Source organism: Calonectris borealis, chromosome Z (assembly GCF_964195595.1).
Source record: "Calonectris borealis chromosome Z, bCalBor7.hap1.2, whole genome shotgun sequence".
Taxonomy (NCBI): Eukaryota; Metazoa; Chordata; class Aves; order Procellariiformes; family Procellariidae; genus Calonectris; species Calonectris borealis.
The window spans coordinates 22,396,120-22,411,165 of NC_134352.1; the positions used below are offsets into that span (position 1 = coordinate 22,396,120).

The 15,046-nt window shown below is 36.7% G+C and overlaps 1 protein-coding gene across 2 annotated transcripts in view; it reads right to left on the reverse strand.

Moving 5' to 3' along the window:
* Positions 1-15,046, reverse strand: part of KCNN2 (potassium calcium-activated channel subfamily N member 2) — a 72,523-nt gene that overhangs the window by 50,147 nt on the left and 7,330 nt on the right. For both annotated transcript variants that reach the window (XM_075136680.1, XM_075136681.1), the window contains exon 4: positions 963-1,381. In XM_075136680.1, the coding sequence (XP_074992781.1) occupies positions 963-1,381 (419 nt within the window). The remainder of the gene's footprint in view (positions 1-962; positions 1,382-15,046) is intronic.

Here is a 15,046-nt window from a genome sequence, read left to right on the forward strand (position 1 = left end):
CTGAACTGCTTCAAACATGGGCAGACATGGAAAGGAAGAGGAAAAACAAAATGATCAACAACCAGCAGCAGAAATGCCTTAAATACATTGAAGATCTTCCAGCTTAAGTAAGGAGAAATTCATTCCAGGATCTAAAAGCTGTGCCAGGTATTAAATCTTTCATAGAGAATCATCCTAGTTGTCTCCTTTGAGTTAACCTGTCTTATAATCCTAAGCAATCCTATCCAATCAGAAGTTCATTTCTTTTTTGTTAAAGCTACGTTTGAGAAATTCAATTTCAAGCTGTCAGCACTGATAGCCATTTATTCTGTGGGAGGGGGCGGTTGGAAAACTAGCTGAAATGAATGGAAGTCTGCCTCTCAAATGCAGTTTTTCTGATTTTTAGCGGAAGAAAAAAGAGTTACTACTATAATTGTTCTGCCTGTTCCCCTTTTGATCTTGCCAACTCCCTGACAATATTTTGCACTTCCTTTTTTTTTTTACAGTACAACAAAACTCAAATTAAAAAAAACACAAACATTTTCCACTGGAATTTTACATGGCCATTTTATCTACCTTATCCTCAATAAATTTAACTTGAAAATGAAATAAATTAAAGTTGATATCAATGCAGAATATCAACAACTACTCTTAAAGACATTTTATGGTATCCATCCACTGTGTTTTAGCAAACATACCTAAAGTTATATCAAAATCAAAAGTTATATATTTGACTAAAATAAAATTGCAATACTACAGTAAACAGCGTGGCACAAACCTCTGCAGAAGTCCTTCAGATTAAAAGGCAAAGCATTCCTGACAATCTGTGACACAGAATACAACCCAACCAGCACTTAAAATATCAAGGACCTGGAAGCTCCATGCCATTAAATATTTAGGTCCCCTGAATCCAAAACTAAAGAGGCAAAACAAGAGAGAAAAATAGAGAGACAGACAGAAAGAAGTAAACAGAACAACCTTACCTTTCACAAGCTCGGACAGTCCATGCAGCAATTATCCATAATGAGATACTAAAAACCAACAGTACAGTTCCTGGACATATTGTCATTAGAGTCTTCATAACAAAACGGGTATTGAAGTTTATCTTATTTAATGCTCCAATGCTTCTAGATGAGGCATCAGTGAAAAGTTTGCTATGCAAAAGCATAACTCTGGCAATAAGATATAGTCTTAAGAACATTGGTATAGACAAAATAATATCCACATCAGCTGTTGTTGTGGATGGAGCGTAAGAAAAGGCGAGCCGGGCTGTCCATGTGAATGTATAGTTCCCAGGTATGGGATGTATAGCACACACCAGTATTTCCAAGCAGATAAAGAAAATACGCTCATAAGTCATGGCTATTCTCCAGTCATCTGCTCCATTGTCCACCATGAACAACTGAAATAATAAAATATAAGGTTAACTTTAGTACATCATTAACAAACCTTGTTATAATGCCATTTTAAAATACCATAGTTTTCAGAGCTGCCAATGACCACTAAAAAAAAAATAAATATGCCATTTCAGAAAATGACATTACTACATCACTATAAAGTGAAACATAACTCTGGTTAAAACATTTTTTCAGGCACTATTTTTAAAAATGTACGTGACACTTCATTTTCACATGTTATTTACTAAGAATTCCTCACATTTTCTTCAATTGTCATTTCTGATAAAACAAAACTCTGGACCAATTAAGCCTTGTCCCTTCAAAATCAACTGGTTACTCTGAATCCATAAAATTGAGAAAAATTTAAGAAAGTGTTTTCAGAATCGGTATCTAAATTACAAATTGAAAATACTTTCTAAGATGCAATGTTAAGCCTGCCCTAGAGCATATCCATGCTTCAGACTCGGTGATATTATAGCTTCTGTAGAACTATTGAAGCTTTCTTCAAGCTTCAGGCACCAATACAAATCAACGTAGGATGCAAAACATGAGAAACTGCACAAAGACTCAAAAAGATGGTAAAAATCTGAAAAGCAAAAGCCGGCAAATATCAGAGTAGCCCGGGCAGCCGGGTAATGCCTACTAGTAGCTGAAAGATAAATGCACATGTTGGTTCTTGCACAATTGAGGCCTTCAGTTTGCCGCCCAAGAACAAAGGTACTGAAACATTTCACACTGTTTAGTAAATGTTGTTCCTGATGATCTACTAAATAAATACTTAATCAAGCAGCATTTGTCACTAGCAGAGAGTATCAGTATGCAAGAAGTTGCAAATAGGCAACTTTTCAAAACAGAACATAACCCATAATGACAAAGATACAATCTCAGTGACAGAAGACCTTCTCATCACTTCAACTATATTCCAAATCTAAACAAGGCTATTCAGTAAACAGGTAAGAGGATATAAAAATACTTTTGCAGGATTTTAAAAATTAGATTATTCAAAAATGTGTAAGTAAATCAATAGGTGAGAAGGAACAGTATACAAAGAATGCCCTCCTTAATGCAAGAAGAGTATTTTCAACACAATACACACCATATACACAGCCAAAAAAACAACTACTCGTTGCCCCTTTCCATTTTTCAAGAGTTTAGAATACAAGCCTGATCTCTCTGTATATGTTTTTAGAGATCGAAAACGCACTTCACATCCTCCTTTCCCAATGCATTCAGTTTGTCTTTCAGAAAATTGCTCCAGTCATTTGTTTAGGAAACTGATAACCACAAATTAACTTTATTGTAGCTGAACTGATGTTAAAAGAAAAAAATAAGTTAACCGTAGTAAGAAACAACACAAAACATTTGTGGACCTGTTTTTTATACCTTTACGTTCTTTCCCTCCATCTTACTGTATTGTGTGTCGGTGACAAGGTTTTGGTACTGGGGAGGCTGCAGCGGTGGTGTCTGCGAGAAGAGGGGCTGCTCTGCAATGGACCCACTGCAGAACATAGCTGAGCTCATCCGTGAAGCTTGTGGTGCTTCTGTGAAAGCATATATAAGAAAGGGCAAAATGCTGCCCAGGCAGTGAGGGAAAAAAGTGTGAGAAACAACCCTGGAAATGCTAGGATCAGGGGGAGGAGGTGCTCCAGGCACGGGAACAAAAATTTCCCTGCAGCCCATGGAAAGGACCGTGGTGAAGGAGGTATTTCGCTGAAGGCCACGGAGAGGACCACACTGGAGCAGATACCTACACTGCAGCCCATGGAGGACCCAGTGCCAGAGCAAGATGGATTATTTCCTGAAGGAACTGCCACCTGCAGAGAGCCCACGCCGGAGCAGATTCTCCTCACAAGAACTAACGCCCATGGAGGACCCATGCTGGAGCAGGTTTAGCCTGAAGGGCCACAGACCATGGAGATGACCCACACTGCAGCAGTGGAAAAGTGTGAGGTGGAAGGAGGAGCAGCAGAGAAGAACTGTCATGGACAGACTCCCATTCCCCACATCCCCATGGGGGAGAAGATAGAGGAGTTGGGAATGAAGGAGAGATGTTGAGCCTGGGAAGAGGGGGGTGGGACAAGGTGTTTCAGTTTTTGTCTTTGTTTCTCACCATCCTACTCTACTTTTAACTGGCAATAAATTAAACTAATTTTCCCCAAATTGAGCCTGTTTTGCCAGTGCCAGTAATTGGTAAGGGATCTCGCCATCTTTATCTCAACTCACGAACTTTTTCATCTCATTTTCTCTCCTTGTCCGGTTGAGAAGGGAGAGAGCAGCTGGGTGGGCGTCTGGAAGCTGGCCAAGGTCAAGCCACCATACTTATAGTATATAGTTCTTACCTCCACTGCCATACTATTAAAGACAAAGAAACACAAATAGTGTTGAATTAAGCTAAAGAAACACACTCAGTAAATTCAATGCATGCAACATGAGCACATACACTTTCTTTTACCTGTGGTCATTCTGCAAACTTCACATACTAGATATGCGAATTGACATTGGAAGGCCAATTTATGTATGTATATATGTATGCATGTGCGTATTACGAAAAAACTGCTGGTTTGCACTTAGCAAATGTACTATTTGGTATGAAGGGCCAAACTTTCAAAGTACAGTAAGGCTACAGTGTATTTGATTCTTGTGATTAGCCTGAAAATGCTGTCAGTCAGATCACAAAGTGCTACATCAGTTACGAAGAGGTCCACATATTTAGAACACCCAGAAACAGATGAATAGTAACCAGCTTGACTGAAAAAGAGATAGATAATACCAAATCTTTCAAATGCTGTGTGGGTTTCCGAATAAAAGAATAAACTAATAACAGAGTTAAATATTTCAATTCTCAGATGCATATCTAATACATGTCAAACTGGCAGTGTTTTAAAAATTCTTTTAAAGTTGCAAAATCTGCTGAAAAAAGCAACGGTCTTTTGTCCTCCCTTTTTATCTGCCATCTGCATAGATTTCAAAAAGAATTCTATATACAGAAAGGCGATTCAAGAAAAATGATACCTTAAGTACTGATTCAATTTAAAGGATGAGAATAGAAGAATGTTGAGTTAAACTTAGGCATTAAAATTTGATCTTACAGTTTTCATAGAAGAAAATGTTATTTAATCACTGAGTTTTTTTAAAAACTTTAAGATGTCATTATGGAATACATACTTGATAACATATTCACCTGTCAAGAGAAAGAAGTTTCTCAGTAGTGCTCAGTGGAACGGGTTATGTTTGCAGACACAGAAGATCTCTGTCAACTTCCCTTGACCTCAGCTGTCCCTACTTCTTCTAAGCAAAATAATATTTTAAAGTGATAATATCTTCAGCTGTCATATAATGAGATTTAGGAGGTGAAAATATGGAAGATAGAAAACACCAGAAGCCACAGAGGACCATAGATCCAGTATAAACATTTCTATTTCATAAAAATATTAACATTTCAAAATCTTATTTATGAGGAAAATTTTCGTACAATTCTGTGTCTCTAAATTCAAACTATGATGGATATCAAACACTCTGGAACAAATATGGGCCTCTAAAACAGGCTGTGAATAACAATTAAATTGGGACATACTGAAATGACACAGAAATCAGTACAGGATTTAATGTACATTTTTTATACTTGCAATTATGCAATCATCTACTAAATGCAAGTTTCACTTTTAATTTGGAAAATACAGAGGTATTTGTGCATACCTGCGTGCTTGGCTAGGTACATTTCCTATCCAGAAAGTGAGGAAGGTAAACGAATGAAGAAGAGAAAGAACAGCTGAACAGCACAATTTAAAGGTTACATACACACCCTCTCAGCTGCTTTCAGTCAATCCTGCTACAATAACTATGCATTAGTTTCAAGATACTACTCCCCATTTGAATGGAGAATGATGCTAGCAATAAAAAGAGAACATAATAAAAGAGTGAGCAAACTCTTCCTATAGAATTGAGTCCTGCGCCCTACGGGGAAGGCCAAACTTCAGTCAAGGTCAAAGATGTTATGCCTGTTCACAGCTTTCAAATTTCTTATAATTATTCAGTGTTCAAATGTAACGCAAGTACTTCATCAGTGTTCTGCAAGGTTCTTCAAATACAGAACTCATATACCTTTACTAAATCTGCACTCTGTAAGAAAAAATTTAAAATTATTTTCACCTGAAATTATGTATTTCCAGCACGTTGTATGTAAAAGTAAGACATAAATCAATCTTTGACTTCAAATAAACTTGATATTTGTAATGCCACACAGTAAGAACATAAAAATAAATATCATATCATATTTATATAGGTATGTGTATATTTACATAACACTTCGTTAAATTCACGTAACACCAGATGAGAAAAAGAGAAACACATTCAAAGTAGACAGATTGCACAAAATGACAACTTAGATCAGAGACTCGTTGAAGCTACTTAAAACAAAAGGAGAGAAGTTAATTTTGTAAATCATTAGTATATCAAAACAGATTCATAGTGGGTTACAGAGGATGTTGGTGAATGCAACGAACAAGGAAACTAGCCATTTTCTAAAAGTGCCTTTATAATCCAGGTAAAAGAACAAATCTGAAAACTGTATCACTACCCTGCTATAATACTGTGGGGATACGTTAACACAGGAGTAAAAAGAAAGCAATAAACAGTGATAGAGTCGCATCAGCTGTACTCCTGGAAGCATTCCTTGCAGAAGGGGAATCAACTGTACCCACAAACATATTGTTGCAATTGTTTAATTTAAAAATCCAAATTTAAAATGGTTAAATACTGGAGTCATTTAAACCTTATAAAAGAGCTGACGGAACTATGATTCAGAGTAGCAAAATACAGCCTCTGGGGCTGCTGATTTACCAAAGTTTTTGACCAGGTATTTTTCTATAGCTTATAGTCCCCAAAATATCATTGATACAACCAGAAAGACCATTAAGGTACTCGGCGAAGAAGAAGATAGAAGATACTGCTTTTGTCTCACTACTCCAAAAAGCCCAGCTATTGCCCCACAGCACCCCATTAAGTACAAATGATTTAAAACCATGTGGTGGTGGAAGATAGACATCTCAGGCCTTTACCACAGTTGCTCCTAACCAGGAGATGAAAAAGACCTTCTTCCATCAACAGAAGGCACATAATCAAATGGTCTGTAAGCTATCTAAAGGCCTGTCCTTGACCTTGAAGAGCCTGCAGGAGCTCCCGAGGGCTGCTGTACTCCTCATCCTAAATACATCACAGAGCAGAGACGTTAGCGGGTTCAAGTCGTATGTATAGTCATGATGCATCAAACACCTTCTGCATGCGAAGCACTGAAGGCAAAGAATATGTTTTTCACAAAATTACATAAGGGCTTGACTATCTTATATTTTCCAGAATGCTTCCCACATCCAGAGTTACAACCAAACTTTCTAGTAGGTCATTAGAAATTGATCCACAAGGTCTTGTGGATATAGCTATTTACTGAATGAAACATGCTTAGTTCATTCAAACGGGAAAGCTGGACTGCTCTATCACTTATACGTGTATACATGCATACACCCCCACCTCCGCAACTATAAAAATGTCAATTTAAACAAAGGTTTGTAAAAGTCTGGTACTTAGCTTCAGCACAAAAATTATTATTTGCATAATATATTTATTTAAATTTGGCATCTCTGTGCAAAATGAGTTTTTCATAGTTGTTGATATTTTGCTATAAACACTGTGTACATCAACGCATGTAAAGAAAACTTCATGTTAATATCTGCTGGTGGCTAAGCAGGCTCAAAATACTTCTCTCAAAGACTGTGCTTAAACGTTACCATCTCAGGAAGGGATGCATAAAAGAGGCTCAGACCATTTATAGTCTTTGTGAACCATATTTTCAGAAGTGCAGCACCAAAAACTTCACATTAAAATACACCTGAATAATACATCTTAGTTACTCTGACAGGTCACACATAACCACAGCCTTTTCAAAAAACAGATGTGTTAAACAACGCTCTTATCAGGTTTGTCTATGTCTTTTTTTAATCTCTTCCCTCAGTTCATTATAAAAAACCTACCCCAAATACTCTATGAGATTTTTTACGAAGAATGGACATTTATGATCACATAAACTAACATAGGGTTAAATTCTACCTAAGCACACACAGTTAAATTCCGCCTACCCATACTTTCTTTCTGTTTTAAGTAACATACTGACAGTATTCTTTTTAGGTTTCTCTCTCCAAAGACACTCAGAGGCATTGCTCAATGTTTTTAAATGATACTGGCCAGACTTTCAACTCTATCGTTCATCTCAAACAACTGTGAAATAGCTTAACCCCCCGACAACACCAGAAGACCATTATAGCACTCAGCAATTGCCAGGACATATGTAATTTCTTGTCATATAGGTCTCTCCATATATATGTACGTGCTCCAGGGACCCAAAGAAGGTAAGATTCTCCTAAAAATGCCGTTCTTTCTACCCACTAACTTTCTATGCAGGTAATGGTATTAAGAATTGAAATCCAAGAACTGCAAAGGAAAAAAAAAAAGGACATTCCAAGATATCAAGATTTCTTTCCTAATGCTATGGAGAAGGACCCCCTCAGAAAAGCATAATTATGCACCGAACTAAGAAATCATCACAAGCTTATAAATATGTAACAAAGTAAAAAAAATTAGATAACGAACTTCTTATTAATAGAAAGGGTTGATTTAAAAAAAAATATTATTATCAAAAGAAAATAGTTTTTCAGTTTCATTATTAAACAGATATTTCACAAGGCAATCTTCTAATTTAATTTAGTTTGGACTCTTGCTGGAACAATCACAGTTGAGCTTCCTCAGATCTGTAATCAACAGGGAGATATTTAGTTATATGAATTTTTATGAACCTTAGAAGCAAAGCAAGAGGTCCAGAAATAAAAGTCCACCACTCAGAGTTACCATATTCATTTCAGATAGGCAGTAGACCCACCAGTAAGTGACTGAATTAAACTGATTGAATCAGGAGTTTCTACAAAGTCAATGTCCATGACAGGTATTTTTTCATTTTAACAATATTCTTAATTTAACAGCTATTTCATTATACCAAAGTTTCAGATCCCACCCTCTCCAGTTGCTTAAAACACAATGAGAATAAGCTCTTTAAGTTACCAGATGTAGAAGGCTTCCATCGAGCATCAGCAAAAGCTCTTGTGTCTAGGGTTGACAGTCAAAAATATTCTCCAAGCAGATACAGAAGGAGCATGACTTACTAAAGCTCTGAATATCACTTAAGCACAAGAAGAATAATACAGAAGGAACAGTTGAGATAGGTCTCCTGCATAAACATGCAAAACGGGAAAATGGGACCAGTTCACTAAAACAGCACGAATCTTGTTTTGTACTATTTGTTATTCTGTTATTTAAAAAGCAGAGAAGAAATAACAAAGACAGTAAAAAGGATATGTATATTACTACATAACACATATATTTACTAGAGAATACACTGGGTGACCCAGAGCAATCCACAATAGCTGCTTCATACAACTGACAGAGATGGAACGAAAAAGATGCATAGTTTTCAACCACAACTTTTTTCCCCAAGAACCTAAGGACTGAGCACGGTTATTTTGATGTGGCCAGCCCTTAGAAAACATTTCAGCACCTAACCTAACCTAACCTAACCTAACCTAACCACACCACAACCCGTTCAGGACTCAGCCTCCATCAGCCGCCACTCCACGCTACCCCCTGCTTTTGCTGACCTGCTCTGGCTCACTCTCCCTGCTAAGAGAATGCAGCAGGACATGAGCTATGCCAGCTTTATTACATCTAAAAAGACAAGTTACAAAGAAATAGTGAAGTAATTGCTCAGGTTCCCTTTGCACATTCACAAATATAAACAAATGACCACACTGAACAAATTACCATGCTAATAAATACTCCCAAAACAACAAAAAAAAATCTCTTTAAAAACTTCTTCTAGTCTTTCAGGTCTGCTGCAACTACTACACTGATCTTGGCAGTATGGGGATGGAAACGCTGATTTCAAAGTTAGGGATGAATTTAGTTTTGCACTGAAGGAGCAGTTCCGAAACTTCATATATGAAGAACACAGCACTTCTTCCCACAAAATAACTGTGCTATTTTACAGAACTAATTTTTAGAGTGCATTTTTTAAGAAACCCAGTGGTCTGTGTTATATTTTCCCCATTTCGAGTACCTCAGAAATAAAGTAACTCTGATTCTACAATCTTCTTGCAGAAGCAAAACTCACCGGGGAGAACTATCTACATTTCACTATTTTTATGTTGTTAATTTTAAATTATTATTTTAGAATTCTTCTACTTAGGATTTGTTTTTCTTTATTTAGCACTAAAAATAATTTGTTCCCACAGATCACTGCACGAAGAAATGCCATCTCCCAAAACAGCTGCCATCTGCCACTGTTCCCAATGCAAGAGAAGCCTCACTCTCTTCAGGGATGATCAGCTTCATTACTCCTAGGAAAACTGGAACCAATTAAAAAAAGGATGCATTTTCTGAAGAAGTTGGCAATAGTTTTGCAAGTAAATAAGGGAAACAGAAGTTAAAGAAAGAAACACTGAATCTGAAGCTAGATAAAATAAGCTAAGTCATTCATTCTGCCAAAGGAATACACCAGTGACTGTAAACTTAGGAACTTGTTTTTAAGGAATGACTGGTACCAACACATCATATACACAGTAATCTGTCTCCTCAGTTCCTCCTTTAGTGTTTACTTATGGAACAAATACTTCAAGTATTTGGGAAAGTTTGCGTGTTTGTTTTTAAACTGGGTACATTTTTATTTGACTGACAATGGGTGAATACACATCAGCACCACAGGAATTATAAAGTCCCTGTAGTGTTTTTGCTGTCTCAGAAACACAGTTAAACTGGGAACTTCATTTACGGATATGTTTAAAATAACTCCAAATACAGAAATGCAAAATCTAAGTATTTAAGTATTTAAAATTTAAGTATCTAAGTATTTAAAGCATGACCACTTAAATAAGGGAAACTAAGAACTGGGCAGCAGGAGAAGCAAAGTGGAATTAGATGTACTTGTGTATTTAAAAATTCTAATAAACATAGTCACACACTAATCTTAAGCGTATAGAGGCATTCCTGCAAGAATTGCCTCTGTAATTCACCCTGGCAAGTAAAACTGGGAGGGAGCAGCAATGAAGCAGCTATTTAATTAGCACCTGTTACTCCAGAAGGCCTAAAGTGGGTTTCTGGCTAAACCATACAGCAGATAGAGTCTTCAAATTGCTTCAAAGATTAAGTTAAAATATCTTTAAGAAGGGCAACTTTCAACATCACGTTAAACACAGACATGAGTTTCTTTACAGGTATTTACCTGTATTTCTTTATAGGTAAAATACTGTTTTACTTGATCCCTACTAATTACAGCTGCAGCAGCTTTCTCAGAAAGAAAACCAAAAAAAAACCCCAAAAATCCAAATTCCAGCATATTCTGTCAAACACCTCTTAGCATACACAGTTCTTGTTGCTGCCCCATTAATTAATTGAATGATACACCTTCTTCAAATCTGTCTAGTTTATAGCAGTGCTTTCAGGTAGAAGATCCTTTGTCCTCAAAGCTACTGTTTTTTTTTTAAGAAGCCTGCAAACCAAATACATGAATCAAGTTTGCACTGAATATTGCCAACCCCCTTATCTTCCATGATTTAAACATAAAATTGCTATTCAAATGTTTTAGAAAGCTTTATTTTCACAACCATTATGCTTAACAGGACAGTCTATGGCACCAAAAAGTCTGTTGTCCAGCAGTTAACACGGGATGACACCAGCCACAACATATATACAAAAGTCACAGGTGAAATGCAAGAATTATTAATTTTGGATAAGCTGACATCTCTGATCACAGGCTGGATATAAACAAATTGTTCATCTTTTTTATTTTCCTTTCAAGTGCCAAAAGGCAGGGGAAAAGAAAGCTTACAGCCACACTGCTAAATTTCTCATCTGGCTCCCCTGCATCCCGTTCTGTTGCTGGGAGGTAGACAAATGTCTATTCATATATGGCTGCACATAAAGATGGAGAACCAAACAATTTCCTATCTGACAACCAAATCTGGAATGCAGACCGGCCATGGGTAGTATTCTATCTTTTTTTTTTTTTTTAAAACATTTTGCCATTAAACTATCTTAAAACTATATGGAAGCTGAACTGGGAACACATCAGGCCCAGCACTGGTCTATCCTAACGCATAAGGATTTAGTTATTCTAAACTATCACACTGCAGAAATCACAACAGAATGCAAGTTATTGGCTTTTACAATGAAGACCACACCTGAATGAGAACAAAAGGAGGGTGTGGGCTTAGTGTGAAGCCACTTTACCCATGACACCATTCAGATGAGGATCATGTTCAGTAGTAGCTGTCATGGGGTACACCCTTTCAGCTATGCTGGAATTTGGATGGACAAGAATTTCTCCTGCATCAGCCCATGCCTTATGCAGAGCCCAAGAACAACTCTTGGGCAGTATCCTACAAAGGAATCTACAATCAAAGGAATCCACTACAATCCGGGTGCAGTAGCTGCACGGCCAAAACTGAATTTTACAGCTACCGCAGAGAGCAGCTCTGTGGGCAAAGAAAAAGTGGGTAAAGAGCATCCTTAGCTTATTCATAAATCATTGTCTGTTCAAGAGTTTCCAAGTCTTCTTGAAAAGATATTTTAATAATGACAAAGGTGTTAAGGATCAAATCCTTAGCGTATAATGAGGATGCTCTTAATTGAAAGGCTCTAAAGATCCCACTAATTTAGATACTCACAAATACAGATTCTCCTCTGTACTCAAAATACACCTCAAATGTGCATGAATGGTGTAACAAAGGTAACTAATGTTGTACCAGAAATGCAGTGAGAATACTTTTGATGTAAACTTCATTAAACCTAGGTGCGACCACTGAATGCTGAGTGATCATTATTGCTAGTTGTATTTATTATTTGTTTCAGGTAGGAAACAATTTATTTTGTGCTGTCTAGCCACACCTGAACATTCAGTTTTTCTCCAGTTTCCCGGACTGAAATCAGAGTTCTACACATGCAAATTTTATGGATGCAATGGTACAGACTGAATCAAAGCTACAATGCAATTTTTATTTTTAATTAAAGACATGCCTCATTCCCTGGCTGCAACAGATCTTATTCTTAAAAGCCTAACAAAACAAGAAATACCATTCACCCCCTGGGATGAATCTTTGTTTTGTTAAGAGACTGAAGATGAAGCATTGCTTCATAATGCATTATTCTAGTGAAAGACACTACTGTCATAGGTGAGAGGTAGGGGAGGTGTGAATGTCTGCATACACTTGCAGTAATGCTACAGAAGTTGCAGTGCTATGAATAAGCAATTGTAATAGGAATAAAATGCTTCATAAAGATTCCCAACAATATCTCGTTAGGACATACTGTGGAGCACTGCATTCATTTTACATTGCGGTGTTTGGGACACACGCTAAAGCAGGCTGATCTTGAAAACTGTAGGCATAGCTGGATGGCAACAAGAGTGTCTTATTTACATGACAAATGACTGATTTGAGCATAAGACTACAAGATAGGCAAGCCTGAGCTTCAAATGCAGTTACAAAGCCTTCCCCAGATTGCTTCCACAGCACTCGAACCCTTGGTCTCAGCATTTCCTTTTGTAAAAACATAATTTAAGTGACAGAAAAAAATGTGAGGGTTCGTCGAAGTAATTCCCTTTGACAATGAAAACTACAATATAAATGCTTGTTATACATACGTTTCCTTCTTTACAGGCTAAGTTACACCTACCCACCAAACCACAGAACTAAGGTATAACTGTTTATGGAAGACACACAGCTACACTCTAAAATACTACAAGCAACAATATTTATTGCAGACTATCGGTAAGGAAGCTCAGGAAGCTCTTTACCCACAGGTGACAATAAAATCTATGGATATGACCCAATATATATTTATTTCTCAATTATTTTTTTATTTCAAATATGCTTTTTTACAAGCAAGAACTCTTCCTTTGCCTCTGATATCTTCTTCTGAATACCCAGACTCAGTATCAAATTAGGTCCCTTCCCGCAGATGCACCTTACCAGCAGCAGTGGTTTTGCAAGAAAAATTATACTTAGATTACACCTGTATGGCCTTTTAACTCTCCATTTATGATCCTCATGGCTCCTGCAGCCTTCAGTGACTTTGTGATATGTATTCAATTAGAATTCAATCAACAATTCTGTTGGTCAATCACATAACACAGCACCCAGCTCCCCCCTATTCATCAGGATAGCTCTACAGTATTAATAGGCATAGAAGTTTAGGAGATGCCACTTTGACAGAGCGGGTTTTTCTTTTAATAAATTTTTCTTTCCAGAAAAAACAACCCAGAAGAAATCACTCTTAAAAAGACTTAAGAGCAGCGATTTTAAAATATAAAGATATTTAAGGCCTACCCTTTGGTTTTACTTTATATGGAATTCACAGGGGTATTTCCATCTGTCACAAAAAGGTTTAATATTTCCTCAAAAGGGATTTAATTCTGTCCATCAGTCTCCACCAAAATGAGTGAAATAAGGAATCACTTTAGAAGATGCACACATTCCTCTTCAGAATTTATCCCTCTTAACTCCTTCATGGAGTATCTAACATTCACACCCTTTTGTTTTTAAAATATCAGTGTAAAACTCTGTTTATTAACGACTGTTTTTGCACAGATGAAGGAGCACAATTGCAGGGACTGTTCAAGAGGGAAAAGCTGAATGAATCAGTAAGTTACAAATGTGTGATTCCCTGCAACTACATTAAAACAGTATTATATAAAATATTTATACATGATATTAACTGAACATTTTTGATTGGAAAGGCCTGGATTCAGATACGCCAGTTTAAAATATAAAATGTTCATGTTTTATTACTCTCTTTACACAAGAATTCTTTCTAAGCTGTAAAACATGTTCTCATGACAATCTCTTCTGATCTTCTGACAGCTGTAAGAAGAAATTACTTAATGTAACTTTCATTAAAATACTGGGACGAAGTCAATTTACACAAGTTCGTTAAAAATACACTGTCATACTTAGGTTCACATATCACATTTTTTGAATGGAAATTTTCCTATTCACATTTTTGAATGTAATATAGTTTACGTTATTTTAAAATAAAAAAGCATGAAAAAAGTGATACTAAATTCTATTTTTTTTTTAGTGTTGTCATGGCATGTAACTTTTCTTTTTTCCATGGAACAGAGCTGTGGAAACTTCCCCACAAAATTTCTTGCTTTTCTGCATATTTTACAGATTATTTTCAGTTAATAAAAGAAACTTTGTACAATGACCAATATATCCAGCTTACCTGAAAGCTAATTACAAGATCAATTACAGCCCCTTCTCTTAAGGGTAATTCACGTCTTAAAAGGAGCTTCATAGGCTCAGAGTAGTAACTTATCCTCTATTAAGGGAGTGTGACAACAACTTTCATCATCAAAATCAAGGGTGAAAACGGCCGATTGAAGTTGCATAGAAGCTTCCACACAGCTTTTTAATTCTCCCAAGTCCTACGCAGTAGCCATTCCTGTTCTGATCTCTGCTCAAAACGCACCATAAACATGTCTCGAATCAAATTCAAAGCCCAGAATACTACCTTTACTAGATCACATACAAACCAGAACCAGAATCACACGAGTGTTAATCTGCACTTGTCAGTCT